General features: G+C 46.6%; 1 protein-coding gene across 2 annotated transcripts in view; it reads right to left on the bottom strand.

Annotated features, from left to right (window-relative positions):
* The window catches only part of Gatb (glutamyl-tRNA amidotransferase subunit B), a 77425-nt gene that overhangs the window by 40173 nt on the left and 19673 nt on the right, over positions 1-17579 (bottom strand). The window contains exons 3-5 of one of the 2 annotated variants that reach the window (XM_010627914.3): positions 10446-10559; positions 7314-7512; positions 6780-6902 (exon numbers count right to left, since the gene is read on the bottom strand). In XM_010627914.3, coding sequence (XP_010626216.1) covers positions 6780-6902; positions 7314-7512; positions 10446-10559 — 436 coding nt within the window. The remainder of the gene's footprint in view (positions 1-6779; positions 6903-7313; positions 7513-10445; positions 10560-17579) is intronic. The other variant, XM_010627915.3, reaches the window with a different exon arrangement.

Consider the following 17579-nt stretch of genomic DNA (forward strand, 5'->3'; position numbering starts at 1 on the left):
CGTGTGTGGGTACACATGTGTGTCCTGTACATACAGGAGAAACATTTTAGATTTACCAGCTGAATCGAACCCCTTTTGTGAGAAATAAGAAAAATACTTTTAGGATGGAGATTTACTCTGCGGTTCTATGCTGAAGGTTTTTTTTTACAAAATGTCAAAACCAGAGTGGAGGTTGGGTGAGCCTCTAGAATGACTGCAGGAACCCCCCAGAGCTCTCCATGGAATGTGGGTGTCTAATGTGGACTCCAGGAGATTTACAGACAGTCCTGAGAATTTATGGCTCAAGGGCCAGAGCTGAATCCTGGGCTCTGCCCCTCCTCCTCCCCGCAGGTCCTGGACTGTGATCATCTCTTCCTTCCACACACGAGTCCAGATCCTGCCTGAGTGCTGTGAGGGTTTGCTGCAGCAGAAGACAGGAAGCGGGGACTCAGTGGTGGGAACGAGGCGCTGACCCTGTGCTGGGGGAATGTCCCTGTCCCCGAAAGTCCCTCCAGATCAGGAGCTGCAAGCACCCAGGGAGTAAAAATCCCAGGACAGGTAGCCAGAAAAAAGAAATCATCACGTTTCACACCTTATGGAGTAAAGTTCAGATTCTCTGTTCCCGAATTTCATCTGTAGCACTTGGAACAGAATGAGAAGACAATGTTGGACTTTACTTGCCTATGTAGGTTCCTCCTCTTTTAAATTAAGACGTAACCTATCAAACCTAAGTGTTTGGATGGGCCAAATAAATTCACTTTCCAAGGTTCTACAACAAAAGCATATTAAAATAAAAAAGCATACATCCATTCCATGCCAAGAAAGGCCCCTTGGAGTGGGTCCTCTGTCGCCCACCCAGGGCTGAGCTATGGGGCTCACAGTGACACCAAGTCCGAGCCTGCCCCTTCGCCGTCCGTCACAGTTCAGACGAGCGGTGGCTCCAAACACCTCTCAGACACCGCTCAGCTCTGAGGCTGTGCTATTACCCTTCCACCGTCTTCTGTGCCGGACCTGTGTGCAGACGCTACTGGGCCTTCCCTCCCAACACCTCGGATCCAGCGCTCCTGCTCATTTTCACTGCTGCCACCCGCAGCCCAGGTCTAGGAACCTGGGAACCAGGCCGGGGGACCCCAGACCCTACTCTCTGCACAGAGGGCCCTGTTCAGCGCCACAGCTGGCTCTGACTCTCACCCTGCTGTGACCCGGCTTCTGCTATTCCCATAGCTCACTTGCACGATGGCAGCTCCCATGGCATCGCCCGACCCTCAGACGCGACCTGCACTTACTCCCGCAGTTCTCCACTCCGTACCCCATGGGAAGGCTGCCTTCGGGTGAAAGGACCAGTGCGCGTGGCTCCCTGTCTACTCCGCCGACGCCTTGCTGCCCCTCTGCTCATCCCTCAGGGTCCCACGGTAAGTGTTACCACCTTCTACGACAGTCCCTCATCCACACGCGCACCCACGGGACTGAGACAGGAAGCAACCTCATCTCTTGGCCAAGATCAGGGCCCTGGGGAGAGCCCAGGCTGCAAATGCCCCCTTGTCCTCTCCCGCACCAGTCGTCCGTCTTCTCAGCATCCCCCGGCTGTGTCCATAAGCAACAGCATTTCTCATTAGGAGAACAAAGCCAAGCCCAAACACCTACTCCCCGAAGCCCAGGTCTTATCACATCAGTCATCCAGCGGGTGTTCCTGCTTCCTTCTCAGCCAATCCTCTTAAACAAGTTTTCTTTGTTGCCCACACTGTATCCACTATCTCACTTCCCATTTACTCCTAAACCCACTCCAGCCTGGATTCTGCCCCCGCCAACAATGCCCCCATAAGGGGCACCGGCAAGCGCCTGGCTGCCAAGCTGAGGGACGCAGGACACCTCCATGACACCTTCTGCGGCCTTACCACACTCTCTTGTTTTCATCCTGGGTTCTCTACTTCCATGTCGTTGTCTAGTGCTTTCTTTTCCATCCAAACTCAACCTAACAACCGATGTGCTCCTGACACCAAAATTTCTCTCTTCAGCCCAGCCCTCTCCTCTGAACTCCACAGCAGGCAACATTTCAGGCTCCAAAACGGCACCCCGACTGGCCCTTCACAGAGCCATTCCCACCACCATCTAGTTCCTCAAACTTCCGGAGGCATCCTCCCTCCGCACCTGTCTGCTACAAATCCTCTTCTTCTACAAACCACTTTAATCTCCCACCTCTCCACCACCACTGCCACTGTCACTCAGTGTCACCTTCTCTCCGAACTACTGCAAGCACCTCTCAAATGCTTTCCATGCTTTTCTCATCTCATCCTTCCGGAAGCCGCCTCCCACAGGCAGGCACAACATTATTAAGACTACATCATTCCCTGCTGAAGGCCCTTTCAGTGATTACTGCAGCGCTTGGACTGAGACCTAAACTTCCTGGTATCACCTGTCGTCTGTCACTCGCCCACCTCTATGCACCCCCTCCACAGTGGGGTAGAACATTTATTTTTTCCATGAAACAAAGTTTAGCTCAGTGAGAAATAATTTCAATCAAAGAATTGTACATCTTCCCCCATACACCCTACCTACTCTGAATTAGGAAGTGCCATCGCAATCCATTTCCCTACAAGTAAAATATTATGAAACATCTACATGAAAATATTAAAAATAACTCACACAAAAAGTAAAATGAAATAAACTTTTTTGAGAACACTCTCAAAAGCACGCAAGGGAGTCAAAACAAGTAAATATCTGACGCCACAGCTGTTTACGTTTTCTCTGCAGTGGCTCGTGTCACCTCGGTGCCTGCAGAGCATGCGCAGACCTCTTCTCAACTCAGGCGTCACCCGGTTCCGTGCTGGCAGGGCCTTCAGCCATTCTTCATGTCTGCCCTGGATGCCAGCACTTCTGAGAGGCCCCAGAGAGCCCCACTGTCACCTGCCGAGCAAGGTGTCAGCACCTATGCGCTCCCCAGAAGCGCGCGTCACTATAATTACTGCTCATCTGTTTATACGTACTGGTCTTTCTCAAGCTCTGTGTGGCAGGAACAAAGTGTTTCTCCGAACCTACAGCTGAGCCTGGCGCATGGTGATTGTTAGAAAAATAGACGCCGGGGCTGGTATATTCCTGAGCAAGGAGTAGGTAGCCTGGTTTCCATCTCACAGCAGCTTCCTGATGGCTTCTACATTTCTGCCTAACGAGGACTAATCTGCAGTTGGGATCGTCTAAAAGGCCCACTACACTCAGAGGAACACTCAAAGTATGCTGAGCTTTGTGCAACCAAATCTCCACATTTGAGAGACAACTTTTTCCCCCCTGAACACAGGGAACCCTGAATTACTCACTTGCTTATAAAAAGGAAACCATCTCTCACAATTTAGCATTCTAATTGGGAAGAGTAATAAAACCATGAATTTTAGTCTCTTCCACAGAAGACCACACTATATAAATGTCTGAGAGGAATCATTTAGTGCCCCGCAGTGTTGAAAGAGGGCTTGCCAGCCTGGATTCAAATACAGATTCAAACATTAACAAAAGACACTCTACCCAGTGAAGACAAAATACCTTTTAAACAAATTAAGTTAAATTACTCCAAGTGCATGAAAGCCTTTTGAGTCAGGTCTGCTCCGCGCGCCATGTCCACACCTCACGAAAACCTTACCCGGCTCAATTTGTCTTCTAGAAGCCAAGATTTCTAACAACAAAACTTAAACATTATACCGCTGAGTACAGTGACAGAGTGCAGTTACATGTTTTTTTTTCTAAAACCCATTCACACAACAGAAATAAAATATCAAGGTAGAAAACTGTTTCTGTAACAGCAGGGGCTTGAGGCTTTGGTAGGAAGGTCTGCTGAGCTATCTCACTCTGGCTCCTCAATACTCAGCGAAACTTAGTAAGAAAAACAACAAAAAAAAGTAATCTCCTTTGTTTTGCAGTGCGGGGGATGGAACCCAGTGCGGTACCTCACGCATGCCAGCTTAGTGTTCTACCACTGAGCTTCTTCCGGAGCTGAAAGGGAGCAAATGTTATCAAACACATTTCACAATGCGTATTCATCCAAATGAGTGGTGATGCTGTAAAAGCAATTCTATCCTACTTATCACTGCTAATAAAAACATTTATCCAGCACAGGCTTTTTGCCAGGCCCTGTGCTGTCCTATATATATTATTACACTCACTGCCCACAATGCAGCTTTAAGGACAAAGCCACCTGGACATCATCCCCCAAGGCAAACTTGGCATTTCCAAAATTCCAAACTTTCTTGCCCAAAGTCATGCATCTCATGTAGTTGCCCCAACTCTACCTGGTGACTCTGATGATTTCTTTTGCTTTTTGGCTTCTCCCTTTCTCCTCCCACAATTATTTGGAGTCTTCTTTGTTAAGTGTGGAAAGTGAGGCTCAGAGAAATCAAATAATTTGCCCAGGTTTCGACTACTGGCGGTCACAGGACAGGACTTCAACCCATGTCTGTGAACTGAGAGTCTTCGGCACTGGGTCATAGGCTGTAATCGGCCTTACCAAGTGGGTGTCACGGCAGTCACAATCCGGCGAGGAAGCGGAAGACTCTGTGCTTAGAGAAAGTGCGCCTGGAGTCAGACACACCTGGCCTCGAATCCTAGCTCAAGTGCTTCTTGCGAACCTCGGGCAACTAATCCAGCCCACCTGAGCCTCAGCTGCCTCACCTGTACAACAGGTAGGATACCACCTGTTTCTCAGGAATAGCTGTAATGCTTGAGAAGATAAAGCAGTTTTTAAAAATGTTCAGTGAGCTGACAAGCACATACATGTTCCAACTGACAGCTATGACTAGCGCTGGAACACTTAGGAGGCCTACTTCTGCCTACTTTCAACAACACACTGCTCTGAGGACCTCAACAGTGGCAAAATGCTGTCCACCGAGGAGAAAATGACTTGGAATCTGGGCTCAGCGGGTCCACGCTCATTCGCAAATCCACTGGGAACTCAACAAATCGCAGCACAGAACAAATTATGCTGCACTCAACAAGTACCGTGTCCACTAGTCTTCACGGCCACTTTTTAGTGACCTCAGTTTCCAGGCTGACACAGCAGCCCCATGGTGGTGGAAAGAAGGGTAAGCAAAGGAGTCGGCTGATAAAATGTGAACGGCATGGAGAAGCGGACTCCTGCAGACTCGGGCAGCCTCAGCTCCCCTGCACTGCAGAACAACCAGAGCCACTCGGCTGTGTGCTGGAAGCAAAGAGGCTGGATTTGTGTTTAAGAGAAACAAAAAGTGTCACAACAAATGAGATTTAATGAACGCTCTCAGCTGTCACTGACTCATGAGATCTTGCCATTATGGTTTATCTCCTGGCAAAGACCCAGATGGGACTGTTTCTCAGCTAACAGGTGGCTTGTTTATTATTCCACAGGGTTTGCAGGAATCACAGTGATTCTGAATAAGAATGAAATAATAAAAACTTTTAAAGTGATAGAGAATCAATGCTTAGTGCATTAATGGATAACCATCCAACCTTTCTATATTTAATTTATGTTCTGTGCATAAAAAAGCAGCACGAGTGATAAGCGGAGATTGGAGAATTCTCTTTCTGTAACAGTCTCATTTCTACGAAGGAAACTTGTAGGCAGCTACCCTTTATGTCCCTCAAACTCATATGGCTATATCTTTTAAGTCTTTAAAGAAGACAATAGCAAATAAGCAAGTTGTCTTCACATTCAACTTGCACCAGGGTTTTGATGTTATAATTTGTTGCTTGTAAAACATTCTGCAAGTGACAGATGTGGCATCACCAATTCAGAAGTCCCTCTGTAACATGCAAACAGACGATGTGACATGATAAGGGTGCCCACGGTACTATGAGAGGGCAGGAAGATGGCCACTTCCAGTGGGACCCACCAGGCACCCACAGTGACCTCTCTGCTGTGCGTGCCATGAAGCACACAACTGTAAATTCAGACTTGGGTGCTGCGAGGATGGTGGAAATCGTTAAAAAGCCTGGGAGAACAGAAAATAAGAAAGGACCACGGGAGAGATTAGCTTTTAGGGGCTTAAGGGAAGACAGAAGAGCCCTGGACAAGCACCAAAGCCCCGAAGACACTGAATTTGACCAAACTTGTGATTTTACGTACAATCTACAAATATCTAAAATGTTTAATCTGCTTGGTTCCCAAGAGTACAAGTGTTTCTTTGGCTTTCGGTTTCTTACTTTACATCTATTGAATTTAAGATTTGATTTCAGGATGAAATTTATGTAATCATAATCTTGGCTTACAGCCAATATAATTTGACTCCAGCTGCACATGGATGAAAGCTCTATTTTTAATTATCAATTTAACTGTACAAATGTATGGGATACACATGATAACTCAATACATGTGTATACTGTGTAATAGCCAAATCAGGGTAGTCCACATTTCATGGATGAAAATTTTACAAAAGAAAAGAAACAGATATTCGAAAAGTAGCAACTAGTTATCTGTTATAGAGAACTCACAAACTAAGAACTATTCTTGAAGAATAGTGCCTTCTTTCTGAGAAAGATTAATGCTCAGACACATTATTTTGAATCCCCACAGTTTTGACGTGAGAAGAAGAGGGAAGGTATCTAGGGTCCTAGATAACTCACATTCTTCGGTTCAGGGTCTCTGCACTGCTATTAGTGTTTTTATTTGGTTCAGGGCTCAGAAAGGAAGCCAAGAAAAATTCTAAAGGGGGAAAAAAGCTGGAGTGGAAAGGGATGAAAACAGATGTAAACAACTTCAACATAACAGACGGCAGAGTAAAAGTCAGGTCCAAAGTGACCTGGGGAGTAGAAAGTACCACGGGAAGGCCACTCCCCTGGGCTTCTACCTGCCATGTTTGCTTGGCTGGTCCCCAGGGCTTGAAGTATCAGCTGCAGCTCCCTGACAACCGTGGCTGCCTCTTCTCCACAGGACAGGTCAGGCTCCAGGACCACTTCCAAAAGGCCAACTCCTACCAGAAAGACAGAGTCAGCCTGACTGGGGCCTGCCAGTGTCCCCAGCAGATTAAGCCCCAGGAAAAGCCTGAATTACTGAGGGACTCTTAAGGTGTTTCTGGCCTTGACATCGTTTCTCTCCTCTCTACTTTTTGATTCTTAACTTTGGCTCATTTGTTTTAATGTTTACTTGAAATACCCAGCTATTGGATCTGAGGCCAGGTGGCTAAGGCTGTCTGATCTGAGATCACAGTCCAAGCTGCGCGCTCTCATGGGCTCTGACAATACTAACAGATACTTTGATCTTCTGTCAGATGCCTGTGTCTGCTTTCAGTCGGTTTGGGAAAACTCTAGAAAGGAAGAGAGGCGCCTAAAATCCAGGAACCGAGGGAGCCAGAGGGAGAAGCAATGAAAAACTTTAAGCCTACCTGCCCTGTTCAGGTCAATGAGTGTCTGGGACCTCAGGTCGTCGTGGAGGCTTTTGCCACTATCTTGCTCCAACTGGATCTGCTTGACCCTCACTGTCCTGGTGGCCATGTGACTCCGCTTACTGCCCACAAAGACTCCGAACATCAGGTTCCCATTGGCAGCTATCGGGAGCCTCTGCTGGGTGATCTGGTACCCTGCCTGCATGCAAGCGGACATGAGTTACGTCAGGAGCCCAGCACCAGAGGCTGGGTTCGAGTATGGTTCCTCTCAGTGTCACACAACAAAACAACAGAACGAGAATACAAGAAAAATTAGCTTATGCATGGCTGCCATAATTTAAAGACATTGCTTCTGGCTCTTCCCATCACCCCTTTTCTTTCCCCCCAATTCCTTCACCCCCAGTAACGATGCAATTAGAAACATGAATCCCATCTTCCTCACAAAAGTGCCATTTTTGAGAATAACAATAATCTCCCTGTCAGGAGCCCCTCAGAGAGGAATTGATTGTTTTCATTTAGCTCATTAGCCTGCATCCTGCATCTCATTACCGGGCTCCTGACAGACCCTCCTCATTAGGAAACACCGGCTAAGCACTTTCCCATCTCCTCTCAACACGACCGACGGCAGTTATCAGCAGGGTCAAGCATGTTCGGCTCCGCTCTTTCAGCCAACCAGTCATGCAGGCTGCCCTCACTGACCCAGCTTCCACTCCCACTCTAACCAGAACGCTACCACACTGGTGGATGCTGCCAGGACACTGTGCCTCCTTCTAAGGGTGAGACAAGAATCCCTTTTAGATGCATGCATCAGCACACACCAAGGAGACAGCCGGCTCATGCAGAGACTTGCACAATCCAGGACAACAGCTAAGTCACCTAAGCATCTGCGTCGCGCCTGGACACCAGACACGGTTGCTGATCTGTCACACTCATGTGGGGTCCCACAAGAGCCAGGGGAAGCAGTACAAGCACAGAAGGGCCATGGCCTCATGCAGAGCCACACGCAACTGGGAAGTCTCTGCATCAGCATGTTTCCTCAGATGCTCCGGCTCCAGGGTCTGGCTTCCTCATCACCAGGCCAGCCAGGGGTTTTAAAACATTAATGCCACCAGAAATGCCGGTGGGCTGGCCTGTCAAAACAGTGTGCGTAGTGCCACCTCAAGTGTTTCTAATTTAAGAGGTCTGGGGTGGGGCCTGAGGATTCTGTTTCTAACAAAGTCCCAGGAGATGCTGACAACTATATGATACCTTGGAACCACACTCTGAGAACCCCGCAGGAGGCTAACTCATCTCTACACTGAGAAAGGAAGTCTCAATTTGTAAAACTATGAAGTGTGATCAAAATATATGGTAAGGGCTTTAATTTTCTTAAAAGACTATTACAGTAAGATACTATGCCATAAATTCCCCTTAAAATATTCCCTCTCACTTCAAACACACTTATCGTTTGTATCACTTTTGGAAACAGTTCTGGAAGTTTTCTTTTGTGAGTACCCTTAAGAAGTGTGATCAAAATGTGAATGTGGCTGCTGATTACCATCCAATGGAAAGGCAGGCTTGTAAAAACACTACGATGGGTCCTTGTCCACCTTATTCATTGTGTCTGGTACTGTGCAACTTCTGGCTCTTCACCAAAGTCAAAATGACTATGAAAGGTAAATGTTTTGAATGGAATCAGGGCCTCAAGGCAGCCATGACAGAGTAACTAAAGACATTCAGGAGAGGACTTCCAGAACTGCTTCAGAGAGAGGCAAGAGCCATGGGATAAGTGTGTTAGAAGCAAAGGCTAATATTGGGAGAAGGATTAACGGCACTGTATCTTTTCCTGAAATATGTTTTTAAATTTAAAGGCTGACTGTATTTTTCAACTGTATCTTATAAACTTTGGAGAGGGTCACCAGATAAAATACAGCACACCCTGTTAAATTTAAATTTCAGATCAGCAAGTGACGATTTTTTAGTATAAGGACATCCCGTCTAATAGTTGGCGACACCAGCTGCAGATTATCTGAGTTACTTGTGTCAGAAAGAAGGCCATAAATAAAATAATCATTTTTGTCATACTGCTGATGTTCCCGCCTTAACCAAACTGGTTAAAAGATAAAAGAAATGGGGACTAAGGGTGTAGCTCAGCGGCAGAGCACTTGCCTACCATACACAAGGCCGTGTGTTGATCTGCAACACTGAAAAACAGCAACAAAAGAGATGAAGAAAAGCAGTTTAATTCTCTTCAACCTACAGAGCAGAACTCACTGGAAGGCAAGTAGCTGGAGCGGGGAAAGAAGCTGCAATTGGAGAATCAGGGTCCTGCTCCTATTTTTTATGGGTTCCTACCCTTACCCACTAAACATCAGCTCCCCTCTATCTTTAGTAGTTCAAAGGCAAATGAGCGGCAGCATTGTCACCTGTGTTTTTCTAAACCTAAAGGAGAGTCATACTTACTATTAGAGGCTCGGATCAAATGACACATTATTTTGGGAGATCCATTCAACATTTCAGTTTTGTTCCAACTCAATGTTATGAAAAACTGTCTCCCATTCACACCGGCACCTCTTAAAGAAAAAAGTTTCTAGTTTTAAGAAAAAAGCAGGCAAATATTGAGCCTATTGCTCTGCCAATTACTGCTGTTCGTGCCTGTTTCAGGTTCATGTTTCTGCTTACTACTGTCTACTTACTTGCTCCTTGGGAAGCGACAGCGCTGTCACTAAAGCAGACAGCTCTTATAGAGACCCTAGGCTTTAATGAGAGGCGCTTTCCCCCTGTCTGAAGAGCTACAGTGGGCAGTAGCCATCCATCAGCCACAGCCTCGGCCTTTGTCCTAACAGGCAATTAGCACCAGACTCCACGGCTGGCCCGGGCCTAACAACACTGGTTCCTCCGAGTCCCCGTTCAATTATGACAGAGCCACCAGAAGCATGAGGCTAAGCAAGGAGTCAGCAATCAGGACAATTGCATACAATCTAGTGAACATCAGGGGGCACCGCCTTCGTCCGGGCCCCAGCAGAGCCTCCTGCAGAGACGGGCAGCCTGCGGAGAGAAAACAGCAGAGGCGCGGCCCTGCCCCCTCCCTCCTGTCCCCCAGGCCGGGCTTCCCAGCTGGAAGGCTTCCAGGGTGACCACAACCATACTCACGGGGAGGTCAGCATAGAAGTAGTGCTTCCTGTCGAACAGGGACTTCTTGTTTATGTGGCAGTTCAGCGCCAGGCCTGTCATCACTGCCGCTTCCACACACCGCCTGTTGAGAACCTAGGGAAACACCACACAGGACCGTCTTTCAGGGCCTCGGGCCTCGGGCCTCGGGCCGAACAACTGCTTCTCCCACACCAACAGCCTCCCCAGGATGCAGCTGGCCCTTCAGCAGGCAGGACCTCAGTTTCTCTGTGCGGGCAGCTCCGGTTCACCGGCTGTTTGTCTGCGAACCAGGAAAGTGATATAAAAAGGGACATACGTGTGGCAGAGGGTCCCACTGGGCACCGAGTAAGCTGCCACAAGATCAAGGGGCAGAGGTGCCACGCGTGGCAGGGGACCTGAGATAGGCCTCCCACGGGCAGCTCGACAAACTGCCCGACAATGGTCAGGTGCAGGTGGCACCCACGAGGCTGCCAGTGGTGGCATCACTAACAGAACACAACTGAACTCTGAGAACCACAGGGTCACAGCCACTTCTTCAAGCCCTGGAGACGGGGCATGGTCCCCTCCAATGTTCAGTCCAGGCCTGACCGACCTCCCGATGGGGCTGTGACTGGGTGTCGGAGCCACATTCCTGACCCACTCGTGCTGTTCCAGTCCCCTCCGAACCTCGCTGTTCCACCTCAGGTGTGAAGGACTCAGAGACACTAGGAAATGGCCCAGCCCCAAGGGACACGAGCAGTTCTCGGCGCCTTTGTGAGTCAGGAGCTAAACAAGGACAGCTAACTATGCCCGAGGAGGAAGAGGGTCAGTTCCCTCATCTCCGTAAGAGGGGGTTAATATCCTGCAGAATAAAGAGGGTAGAGCAAAGCAGAGAAAGTCTAGAATACCTGTCCTATTGCAGGAACTCAATACACAGCTCTTCTCCCTATTCTCCTTTGGGGAGATTTGTGAGGATCCTGTACTTATATGGGTAAAATACATTTCCGTATTTCATTAGAATACTTTGATGTTCTTTAGCATATTTAATATTCATATATACTATCACACATAGGACATATATATTTGTATGTTTATGTACTACTTATATAGCTAAGGCTTTCCAGGGAAGCATATTTCACATTCAATGTTCTATCTCACCCTTATACCGACCCTATGAAGAAGTTCGTATTATTTCTTTTTTTTGGGGGGGATCAAAGTCGGGCCCTTGCGCTTGCAAGGCAGGCGCCAGAACCACTGAGCTAAATCCCCAGCCCCCAGAACCCAGCTTTCAAATAGAGCTACAGCTTAGCTTCTATCCTGAGTTCTTCACTTTGGGCCTAATAATCTTGTCAGCTCCACAGAAAAAATGATTTTCAGGAAGAGATGTGCATGGGGAACAGGATGCTCTCATTATTGATGTTTCCACTTGCTAATGTTTGGCATTTCACCGAACGGCAGTTAGTGCAATACAAATATAGCTGGTGGAGAATCCTGCCAAATCTTAGCCTGGTGACTGGGGTCACAGCACCCACAGCATGGATCTGGGTCCTGGCTCCACGCTGCGCTCTTGCAGGGGGCTAGGCTGTGCTGGCAGCCTGCACACTGTCCATCCCCTGGTCTGCTCCAATTCTGCCTTCTCATTCCCACTGCTGTTCTAACTACTGCTTTCACTCTCATTCTGGCTCATCTGCCCCTTTGGGGCTAACCTGCTTCCTCCTTCTGGGTCTGGAGAGAACTCGGGTCACTGTTTATTTTCGGGCATGCATAATAAACTGCCTGTGCCTGGCACCCGAGGGAGTTTGGGGCTGTAGGTGATCAGAGTCCCACTGTATCCAAGTACACAGGTACTTGAAAAACCATCGGTTTCCAAAGAATAAGGATGCAGTAAAACCCACAAACATTAGAGCAGTACTGAATACACTTTAATCTTTTTCTGATGATTTAGCAGGCTTGAAGTACCTCAGGGTCAGAATTGTAAGCATCAATCACCACCCCACCACAGTTGCGTGGAAGGGCTGGTAAACAGTGTGCCAGTTAAAAGAATGCCAAGAAAAGAGAATTTATTATGATCTGAGTCAAGCTGCTTCTGACAGATGGAGGTCCAGGTCAGCATGTTCTGAGGAGAGGATGCAGAGCTGGGAAATTCAACTCACACTGTCTTTGCTCCAAAACATTTCTTGCATGTCTGTGACATTAAACATTAGAGATGGGATACTGCAGACCCTGCCCCTACCCTCAGTGACTCTGTGGTGGTGACACAAACCTGCTATCTCCGATACACTTTTCAATCTTCCACACTAGGGTGATCCTGCTAAAAATGGGTCTTGTGGCATTTTGTTGCCTGAAGTGCTCCAAAGGTCCCCAAAGGCCCCAGGAGAGAGGCCAAGCTCTTACACGATCTATGCCTTACCTATATCTCCAACCTCCAACTATGGCCCTCCACACACCCATGATCCCGTTCTGTGTGAACTGTGGTCTGATCTCCTATCCCTGTTTCCTTTAAAATCTTTAAAATGTTACAGCCTCTCTGAAGCCTTCACCCTCTCCTTCCTGAACACCCCTGTGACCTGCACACTTGTTTGTGCTTGTATCACAGTGCACTGAGCTGTTCACATATATTACCATAGGATTATAAGCCTCATGAGGATGGGGACTACTTGTTTATCCCCGAAACCCTGGAGCCTACACAGAAACTGAAAAAGAGAGACACTCAATTCATGTGTGTTGAATTCAAATGCGAGGGGAGGCGATGCATATTTGTGGAAGGTTTCAGAAAGGCAGAGCTGACCCTTTACAGTGATACTTGCCACTTGCTGGCCTCTAAACTTCTGTAAGTTCTCTAAGTACAACTGTGTTATGTATTTAAGGTGCAATGTGATCAAAGGGATAACTAAAAACTCAAAACACTAATCTGTCATGAAGAAAGCCTGTATGTACCAGGGTCCTCTTCATAATTAACTGAAGTGACTATGAAGGATCACAGGGTTAGCCCTAACAGTTCTCACGTGCAAGGACAACAACGATTCTTGGGACTCGCATGCAGCTTTTTCAACTGGCCCTTTAGAACCTTCCCTCTGGCCCCAGGTATGATCAACAGCCATATCTACTGTCAGGAGGTACACGCTACACACCACATACAGCTGTCATTTAGTCTTCCTAGCAATCAGCATACAAACTACTACGGCCTTCATCTTACAGATATCGGAGGGAAGCAGAGAGATGACTGGCCAAGGTGATACACTTTCTTCTACTGTTAGGGAAGATTTCACAACCCATGCTCTCAACCATTGAATCTTCGCAGAATGGAGTGTACTAGTTTTAGATTTCAAGCCTACTAACATCACCTAGCCGAAACTCCAGAACAGCACGCACACTGAGTCCTACTTGGATAACTCAAGGCAGACACTGCCTATAATGCTTTACTTCTTGCCACATTCCACCTTGTCAGGTCTGTTTCGAGATGCTGAGCTTCCAGGGGGTAGACACGGTGCTTTTTTTACTTTCTGAAAATCTGGTACAGGGTCTTTGGCTTGTGGAGGGCTTGGTAGGGGTGGACTTGTAGGTTTTCTCAATTAGCAGAAGATGTTCTATTGCTGGACTCCTCACTCAGTGCTCATCAAGGTTTTATCAACTAGGAGGTTAATTATTTCATCAGATGAGAAAGCTGGGACCGGCAGAAGTGGGAGATGAGATAAATACGTGGTGGGTGTTTGACAACTTTCATGACCAGTAGAGAGAAACTGGGCAGACCACAGCCCTGAAAAGGGTTTCAGGGGTGATGGATGGTGAATAGGAGTAACGAATAGTTTTCAAAAGTAATCCAGTATTTGGCTTGCTTGTAAAATAGGAGCAGTGCTGCCACACACATCGCCTGTTAAGAACCTATGGAAACGCCACAAACAAGCTCCTTAATTTGTTTGGAATGTAAAATACATTCAGGGCATAAGGCAGAGTAAACAACCCAGAAATGTGCATGAGACTTCCAAGGAGACAGGGTGACCCCAACCTGAGAAAATCTCCCTTAGCCTAACCAAGCAAGCATGTTCTGACCTCTGAGTACAGCAACAGACCATCATTTAGTGATAACTCCGAAAACATCCAAATAATTCAACAAGTTCTACACATCCTACCCCTTAATACACCTCACTTTTCCCCCTCCTTCATTCAGGCCTCCAATCAAATACCAGTCTGCCAACCAGAGCTTCTGAGCCCTAAGCCCTGGCCAGCAGCTTTCTCTGCCTCCGGTGTCTCCTCTGAGATACTGGGCTGTGACCGTTGTAGGGATCAATTTGCTGGCCTACTTCCTCTGCCTAAATTCCTACTTCATTGTTCTCAGTCATTGAAGGAGTGCAGTCCAAGTGCTTAGCAGAATCTTCACGCCCTTGGTGATCTAGCCCATTACCTTCTGGCTTCCTTTTCCTCCACTGCCTCTAACACAAGACCTTCATGCAGCCAAGTGTAGGTGGAGTGCTAGGATAAGGGGCCAACAGAAGACGCGGGAAACATGGCGGACCTGTCTCCCCAAAGCTGGAGCCACAGCCAGACCCAGCCACCATCAGAGAGGCTGGCAGAGACAGATGGGAGAAATTCCTATAGCTTCCTATACCTGAACTCTTTCCCAGAGACTCCTGTTGGCCCAATCCAGTCAGAAGCCAGCTGACAGGGCACCAGGAGGCGCAGATCTGAGAGAACACGGGCCGCGGATGACACAGCAAATATGTACGTGTCTTTTCAAAAATGAATAATTAATCATTAAATGCTGCCACTCTCAAGTCTGTCCAGTCAACACAAAACCGTAAATTCTGTGGGCTCCTAGTTCATATATTGGCAGCTGAGAATTCTAAAATGCTGCTAATTTATAGGGAACAATTGTGATGACCTTGAACTGAGCTCTAATTCCACATTAAATACTAGGAAAAGATTTGCTAAGCGAATTAACAGAATAAAGATTACATAACCTACTTAAGTTTTAAAAAAGAAGCATTCTCTAGGAGTTCAGCATTTTTGTGTGAAATTCTACTAATTACCAATAAATGTGTTTACTGAAGCCAGCCTCCCGGACCTATACTGGGAAATATTTTGGGATGTAGTTCCAAGGAATAACACTGTATATCTTTCAAAACAATCTGCAGTTCACACCATTTCTCTGCCCTTCCTACTTTATTCCCCACTGGTGAGTCCACAATGCCACATGGCACCCAAAAGTACAGTGAGTATCAGAATTTCCTTGTGCAGTTCAGGTGACACGACAGGCCTGATGTTCTGTCTGAAAATCCAGTTGACAATTCCTCTGGATCACTCAAACAAAGACTACAAGGTGATGTTTTCCACAAATCACAAATGGCAATTACTCTTGTGAAATTTATGCTATTTATGACAAATCTGACAATTAGGATATACCATGGCAAATGTCTTAATTTATGGAAAGTAATTAAAATTTATTAAGTCAAAAATAAAGCAGCAAATGGGCCTTTATCTTACTAACCATAAATTTGTTTCAAAGCATGGACTCCGTGATTCATATTCAAAGCAAGTTATCACATGATAAATTTTCATTACCATAGAGAAAATGGTTCCCAGTTCCCTATCCCCACACCCCTTCCTACTAGCCAGTCCTTTTTATCTTCACCCAAAACAAATGCAAAACTTCTTGTGCTCAGATAATAAAGCATGCCAAAACTGATCAGTTAAGAGAATTTCTTTAAAGTGGAATTTCACCAACAAAATTACTGTCCTCAATGAATAAATAAATTTAATGAGGGGCCAGAAAGTGATTAAGAAGTACTGATTTTAGGTAGCTATTAAACATACATGAATAAATTCACATAAATATGTATGTTCCTTTACATTTAAACACAAGCATTCCCTAAGAAAGGGAGCAAGTGAATGCTCCAGCCTCTCTTTTGTTGAAGTCCCTTTTTAACAAGGGGAGAAAATCAAGTACTCACCACAGGGGCAATGATTGCTGGTCAGAGGAGAGAAGTGTGGTCAGCAGTTCCCGCTGTCTTTCAGCTCCCAGTGCTCTGCTCTGTCTCTGCCCTCTTGTACCACTGCCGCCCCCATGCTCAGGATCAAGGGACAGAATACTTTCTTACCTAGGATGCTTCCTCATGCCTGTCTTCCTGGCAAGGTCAAGTAGCTACACCAGTGCTTACAGTCCCCACCAGATAAGGCTGGAGACAGGCAGCCTATACAGTTTGGGTTTGGGCACTGGAGCGATCTCTCACTCTTCCATGGACTATTGGACTTGGTCCGTCCTTGGGTCTATGTCAGTCCTGGGCCTTGCTCTAATCTGAGGAAGAAGTTCTCACAAGACTCTGCCTGGCTCTTTTGGATTTACTTTGAGGCTGCAAGTCAATGGTCCAACTACTACAGCAGTATTCCACTACAGAGCTTTATACTTGGTCAGTTAGCCCACGTGGACATGAAGGTTAGAGAACAGCTGGCAATCAGTAAAACCCAAGACTGAGTCTGTAGGTCAACTGGTCTGTTCCCTGTCCCACTACAGTCCCCATAGTTATTAATCTGCCATTACTCAGTGGTAACCTGATCCTGGAGTAGACTTGTACAATCAAACTAGGGCAAAACTGAGTTAGTTAAGACCAGAACTGAGATCTCATGCCTACTATATAGTAACTGTGAGACCTTGTACAAATTACCTAACTTCTTCCAGGCTTCAGTTTCCTTATCTGCTAAGGGAAGACTAGTTATTTTATGGATTATGCCACCCGTAGATTAAATAAAGTATCTCCACCTTGGCAGACATTTAGTAATACTAGTTTTAGAAGTGAAGTGTTATTAAGTGCAAAGTGCTCACCTCAGCTGAATCCCCCACATGCAAACTTTTTCTGGGAGGCAAGGGAATCTAATGAAAAAAGGTCTAAACAGCTCCACAGATCCATTAGTCTGGATTTACAATTCAAGGTAAGGCACAACAGATGCTAAAATTATGTACTATATCAACATAGTATTTCCTCTTTAAATGATAACTAACACCTTTTGTGATAATTACTGTGCTACCTCCAGTGGAACAGAGACCATATTTCTTAATGTGTCGGGAAGCTCATATTGCTTCGTATTCTCTATTTTGTAGTGAAGCAAATTTTCCTGGATAATGTTGCATGCTCACCTATGTCTGGCAAAAGCTCTCATTCT

The sequence above is a fragment of the Fukomys damarensis genome, unplaced genomic scaffold (assembly GCF_012274545.1).
Source record: "Fukomys damarensis isolate Sample0158 unplaced genomic scaffold, DMR_v1.0_HiC HiC_scaffold_38, whole genome shotgun sequence".
In the NCBI taxonomy this organism is placed as follows: Eukaryota; Metazoa; Chordata; class Mammalia; order Rodentia; family Bathyergidae; genus Fukomys; species Fukomys damarensis.